Source organism: Solanum pennellii, chromosome 2, assembly GCF_001406875.1.
Source record: "Solanum pennellii chromosome 2, SPENNV200".
Taxonomy (NCBI): domain Eukaryota; kingdom Viridiplantae; phylum Streptophyta; class Magnoliopsida; order Solanales; family Solanaceae; genus Solanum; species Solanum pennellii.
The window spans coordinates 46,460,802-46,467,892 of NC_028638.1; the positions used below are offsets into that span (position 1 = coordinate 46,460,802).

Genomic DNA, 7,091 nt, shown 5'->3' on the forward strand with positions numbered 1-7,091 from the left:
AAACAAGTTGAAACCATATCTATACTCTATTCGTCTCTTATATTACATCATTTAATTTAACATTAAATGTAAAAATATAAAGACTTTGAAAATTTATGATCGAAATTACCCGACTATTTGTATAATAATGAATCACATCATTAAAGATAAGGTGAAATTTTTAAATAAATATTTTCTAATTTATAGAAAAGTGACATTTTTTTTTAAGACGGACTAAAAATAATAGTGTGTCATGTGCCTCAGGTAATTTGGAGCAGAAGGAGTACCATATATAAGGCACTCGTGATTACTCACTATAAACTGTGTCCGAATTAAAAAGATATCCAACCAAAACTAGAATGGAAAAATTCCAACAAGATTTGATGAAACAATATCCCTTGTTCATGCAATATTAATTGCGAAACTTACGTAGATATACTATATTAAAAATATATTTATCATCTCTAGCAACAATATGGAGTAATTTGTGTTACAATCCAACACTGGATTTGGGATATTTGTAGGCCCAACCCATTAATTCAAGCCCAAACAAGGCTTTGTTGAAGGACGACTTTCATATATATTAAACATAAAATTCATATTTTTATGTTATAGCAAAATTTGTATAATTGCGCTTCATAGAAAATATATACATGTATAATTCGCTATACATATACAATTGAAGCGAATTGTATAAAACGAAGTGTATAAAACGAGAAAGAGAAAGAGACTTGTGCAGAGAATTTTATATAACGAAGTGTATAAAACGAATTGTATAATTATAAGTGTATAGGACGATTATATACAATTTGAATTTCTATAAAATGAGAAAGAGAGAAAGGCAAAAGAGACTTGGGCAGGGAAATATACAATTGAATCAAATTGTATAAAACGAGAAAGAGAGAAATTATATACAATTTGAATTTGTATAAAACGAGAAAGAGAGAAAGGCAAAAGAGACTTGGCAGGGGAGTACTTTTATTGTATAATTATAAGTGTATAGGACAAAAATATCATGTGTATATACAATTTTCTCTTGCTTTATACAATTAGGAACACAATTTATACAATGTTATTGTATAAAGCGAGAGAGACGAGCGACAGGAAGCGAGCAAGAGAGGGAGAGTGGCGAGCGAGAATATGAGGGAGAGAGGAACTGACAAACAGTTTGCTATGAAATACAAATAAATCAAACGGTAACTACTATATTTATTTTATATTATTAGTTAATCATTCTATACAATTATCTCTTTGTTGAATAACAAGGCACAACACAAGACAAGAAAAATTATCACATAATATACAACCTTCTATGTTCAAATAATATTCCCGTAATAGGGTTTCAATGTCATCAACTGAAACGCTATAAGTTTGCTTAACTACGTAATTTTTTCTTTATATTTTATCCCTCCTGCAAGTATGAAATACAATTTATTTAATTAATTATATCAGCTTAATGATAAACCATTAAGGAATGGATCCAAAAATCTGAATCCAGAAGTGTTTGATGAGTTTGGGCCAATTTATAGCTCCAAATGAAAATTCATAACTCAGAAAGTGTTGTAGCCTGACCGGCCCCATTCATAGAAAACTGCAATTAGGAAAAGTATATAAATCTCATACATTTGAGGTTAATAACCTATTTTCTCAATTATAAAAATTTCGGATTTTGTATTGCTCTCGGATACATTCTTTGGTTGTTTGGTACGTTATAACTGATACATTACTTAATTGGAAGGATGTATCCAAGAACGGATAGGGATGAATCACATAGGAGATATGAAAGTATTTGAGAGTGAATTTTCGTAATTTTTTTTAAATGATAGGTAATTTTAGAAATTTCTTAAGTTGTATATTTTTGTAATTTTTTCATTATTTATTTCAATAATTTTGAATATATATATTTAGCCATTCGTATTTGCAAGTATTAGATTTAAATCTTGAGATACTTTGAAACATTGTGATATATATACACATGTTTTGTATATAATTTGTGTTATACAAACATAACGTATAGTTTGTGTTTCTGTTTGTATATAGTGAGAGAGACGATATATACAATTCAAATATATATATCTCTGCCCTATGCATTTTTTGTAATTATACAAATACAAATTTATTCTGCCCAGTTTTCTTTTGTTTTCCTCTCTCTCTCTGTCTCGCTTTATACAAACACAAATTTTACAAATACAAATGCATAATTTATGTTTGTATAAAGCGGGAGAGAGACTGGATATACCAGTGTTTTAAAAGACTCTTCTGGGACTCGGTTAGGGGCTCGCCCTGGGGCGGGGCTCTAGCAAAACGCCTTGAGACTTAAGTGTGCGATTTAGTTCTATAAGACTTATGCCTTAAGCGCCCGACTGTACGCCCTAAGCACGCCCAACGCTCGGGACTCGCCTAAAAGATCTTACACAAATTATGTGTTAAAATATTTAATTAACATTATTGACCCTCATAATTCTTCAATAAATGATTATAGGTAACTTTTTAATCTATAAAGATAACAAAATTGAAAGTAACTCAAGCTAGGTAAAAATACGTTAAATTATGTTTTTGTTTAAATAAATTTTATTCTTTATAAATTTAGAATAATCGGAGATCACACAGGGAACGTGAATACACCACTATTATAAATATGTGATAGGGGGATGAAAGAGTGATGTTTATACTATAATACTTGTAAGTTTATTAATTATTTTCTTTTAGGGTTGGGAAGGAGTGTGTGTGTATATATATATATATATATATAGTCATTTTTATTATTATTATTGGTGTAATGATATTTCTCAAATAGTAATTATAATACTTTTTTTAATTATAGATTATCAATACTTATCTCAAATAATATCATAATATAATTTCTATATATACTTTTTTTTTATAGATTATCAATACTTATCTCAAATAATATTATAATATAATTTCTATATATTATAGATTTTTCATAAAAAATTATTTGTAAAATCATTGAATGGAATTTAATTAGTAATAAAACAATAAAATTGAATATACATGAGATTATGCCCCATAGATCTTCGGGACTTACGCTCCGTGTCTTGGGGCTTACGCCTCGCCTCGTACGATATAAAACGTCTCGCCTCATGCCCCCTCCTTTTAAAACACTGGGATATACAATTACAAATGTTTGAACTTGATTCAATTTTATATAAATACAAATTGTATACAGATATACAAATACAATCATTGATATATATACATATTATTTACATACATACAATTATCTTACTCATATACATATATAGCTCGCCTCCCTCCACTCTTCCTTTCTCAATCTCCCTCGCATTCTTCTTCCTATAACTATAAAATATAATCAAAACTATTTTAGTGGCTATTCGCGAAAGTTTTCCAAAATTAAAATGGGAGTATATGACAATCCATGAAGGTTTTTTAGATGTGCGGTGGCATGAAACCAGTCACACAAGAGTCGAGACCATAAGCCCATAATATTATGTTAGAAAAAAGCACAAACATAGAAAGACAAACATTTTATAAATCCATTTCACTTGTTTGGACTTTAAACATTACATAAACCAAATTGAAAAAAAAAACAAGAAAATTAAACTACATTCTTCTTTTCTTCCTCATACATGATCATTTATTAATGGAAAATAACAAGGACACAATCTTTAATTATTTTTTTTTTCTTTCTCCAACACTTGAAATTAACTCCTCAAGCATTCATCATTCCCTTCCTATCTTAATATCTAATTTGCCAAGTTGATTAGTACTTCTTGCAAGGCACTTTCTTTGAGGGTTCAAATCCAAAAGGTCCAACAGTAAAGAAATCATATTTAGGGGTGGGTGGTTTAATAGGGAGATGAGTAGCTGGAGCTGGAGATGGTGGCATGGGTGGTGGGGTGTACTTCAATAGTGCACCAGATTTTCCAGAATTGTAATTTGTTGGGACATTACAGTAAGTATTGTTTGATGACACTAAAAACACCTTGCATTTGTGGTAGGCTCCTGAGCTCAAGAGTTTAGGAAGGATCCAGAAGAATCCATTCTTGTCTGTTTCAGCCTGTTCAACTAATGTCTTTTTGGTGTTGTTGCACACTAGCTTCACCTTGGCTCCTGTAACATCATAATAATATCGAGTCATTTAAAAGATAACTATATTTAATTTAATCGATTATATAAGCGTAAATTTGTTAATAAGACTTGAGACTATATAAGGAGGTAAATGACGGACATATCTACCTATGTGGAAACTCAACATCTCGTATTCTTAAGATTGGACATTTGAAGCACGGACACTATAAGATAGGGTATAATATTTACTAAATTATGAATTGGAATGAAATGATTTTAAAAAATGGTTTTTGCGACTAGTTTAATCATAAAAGTTCACGAGATAAAAGGATTGTTTAAAACCATATAAGCTACAAAAATATATAAGCAAGGGAGAATTTATATTTTTAAAATTTAGTATAATATTATCGATTGATACTCATGGTACCAGAAGGACTAAGATGAGTTTTAATGTAGTAAAAAAGAAGAAATTACCCTGAAGTGGTTTAGCTTGGTTAAGAGTATTAATCCCTCTAAACTTGCAAGGTTTGCAGTAAACAAGTCCTCTAACAGCAACAGGTTTCCTAGAAGGATAATAAGGTGATGGTGGCTTAGCTGGTGGTTTTGATGGACTATAAGTTGGTGGCTTAGATGGAGCTTTAGTTGGTGGCTTTGTTGGAGCTTTAGTTGGTGGCTTTGTTGGATAATGAATTGGTGAAGGGGCTGGGGAGCTTATGGGGTGGTGGTGGTGGTGGTGGTGGTGTGGCTTAGGGGCTTGAGCTGGTGCAAGGTGGTCAACATTTTTGTCTAATGAGTACCACTCATCTTGAGCATGGCTAAAAATTGTGAATGAGCTAAGTAATAAAACTGAAAGCTCAAAAAGAACAAGGCCCTTTGCCATTGTTAAATTTTCCTCAACTCAGTTTAGCTAGTTGTGTGTGTAAAGGGAAGTAAGAGCATGCATTTATAGGGGCACAATTATAAACTTCTAAATTTTTTTTTTTTTTGGGTATTAATTTTTCTAGGTAGAAGAGAGTTTTAAGATTAGTCTATTTTTAAAAATATTAAAGCATCAATTTGCACTTAATTAACACTCTATTTGGATCGTTGTTACCCATTGTTTTATTATGTATTGTATTGTACTTTACATCTATTGTATTATACTGTATGATAGATACAATATTTGACTAGACTATATTGTTTGTTGTTGTTTAACAATATTTTTATCGTTTGGTTTGACTATGTTGTAATTTATATATTTATCAAAATATCCTTAATTAATTATTCTATGATAGGAGGTTTGACTAAAATTAAATAATATATGGAAAGGGTAAAAAAATATTATAAAATATTATGCTAGGATATAATTGAAAAAATAAATTGAATAACGGGGACACACCAAATCGATTGTTCCATAAAATGAGGATTTTCATTATGTAACAACGAGATTTAACAAAACAATACAATATATTTTAAATAACAATCAAAATAAATATTGTAGATATGATAACGATATAATACAATGGATAACAATGATCTAAAGAGAGTGTAAAATTCCAAAAGTATTTCTTAAAAAGAAATACTTTTAATCACTCTGAAAAATAACTGTTTTTGAAACTATTGAAAATCACTTATTTCTTCCTAAAATCTTGATTAAAATTTAATATAAACATTTTTAACTTCCTAAACACAGAGACCAAAAAGGATATACAATATCTAGATGTAGCTGGTTGGAGATAACATATATCTAATATAATTGTCACGGTGCGTTCAAACTGACCTAGATAATCAGGGTCAAAAAGTCATGGTCTTTATAATTTGTTTTGTTTATATACATAGGATTATTGTATATTACTCCATCAATGTGTCCTTAAAATTAGAGTTTGAATTAATCTTCATTAAAGCAAGAATCTAGCTATAGAAGTCTTAACTAGGGAAGACAAGTGCTTAAATGCTGCACATGCAAGGATTGGAAGGGCATGTAGAAGTTTCCTATAAATGATAATGTTCATGTACACTGTAAAAGAATTAAACAAAAAGGGTGGCAAAAGAAGACCTTGTTCATGCAATGTTTTCCTCTTTATCTCCCTCTCAATATAGCAATTAGATGTATAGTGTACTATACTAATCCATCGTTAGTTAATTCCAAATCGTGCTTGGTTTGGTGTAAAATAGAATTTTTTATAAAATTTATGGTTCATAACGAGATTAATTAATTCGTAATGTCTACGAGATACATTAATATTTCAATCTTTTTTAAAAAAATATTTTGATTATGAGTATTGATATTTCATATCACTTTGTGAAATAACTTGTAAACTAACGCAAACCACATTTATTTCATGTAACGAGCTCATAGCTGAATAACAGATTTAATCTCCCGTGTAAAAGACACATCTCCCGGTGGTTAAAAAAAATCACTTTAGGTAGGGATCCAAAATAATTTATAAAGATTAATTGAGAGACCCAATGTAAGACGAAGATTACTTATTTAAATTGGTCAACTAATATGACAACACAGGCTTGGCCGCATAGCTTTTAAATCTTGTGAAGATGAGTCTTATCCAAGCAACCAATGGAAATTTTCTAGAAGGAATTTTTATTCTAACATAAGTGTTACTTTTAAACTAGTCGTATATTTTTTCTTATTCGATATTTAATATTTATTTTGAATTGTAATTAATTTATCTTTATGCGTTTAAAATATTTCTTAACCTAAAGATCTCCACTCTTAAAAATTTAAAGTTTATTTTTTTTTTCTATGAGCATAAAGCGTCTTGGTCAACAAATTGTAATACTCCAATTGTCTTAGAAATAATCACCTATGCATGTGTTCACATTAAAATTTTGAACAGAAATAATAGCTTAATTATTTCTTTGTACAGGTGCATATGGCATTTTCTAGAGTCTAAGTGCTATATTTATTTATTTATTGACACCAGAGTTAAATTATTTTTTTACCATAGAAGACGTATCTAATGTAGTTTTTTCTGCTATACCATTTTAATGCATCGTCGTATCATATTCGAAACTTGGTTAAACAATCATAACATAAGGCATAATTCACGTGTTTGTACACG

General features: G+C 29.7%; 1 protein-coding gene across 1 annotated transcript; it reads right to left on the bottom strand.

Moving 5' to 3' along the window:
• Positions 1-3,473: 3,473 nt before the first annotated feature.
• Positions 3,474-4,959, bottom strand: LOC107009488 (non-classical arabinogalactan protein 31-like). Its single transcript, XM_015208828.2, has 2 exons — positions 4,507-4,959; positions 3,474-4,074 (listed from the first exon to the last, which is right to left on the bottom strand). The coding sequence occupies exons 1-2, from the start codon at positions 4,910-4,912 to the stop codon at positions 3,725-3,727; spliced, it is 756 nt and encodes a 251-aa protein (XP_015064314.1). The 5' UTR covers positions 4,913-4,959; the 3' UTR covers positions 3,474-3,724.
• Between the last annotated feature and the right edge of the window lie 2,132 nt (positions 4,960-7,091).

Bases quoted from the DNA above. Each gene is read 5' to 3' on its own strand.
- LOC107009488 (XM_015208828.2), bottom strand. From the start codon at position 4,912: ATGGCAAAGGGCCTTGTTCTTTTTGAGCTTTCAGTTTTATTACTTAGC. The intron at 4,075-4,506 runs GTAATTTCTTCT...ATGATGTTACAG, and splicing joins CCAAGCTAAACCACTTCAGG to GAGCCAAGGTGAAGCTAGTG.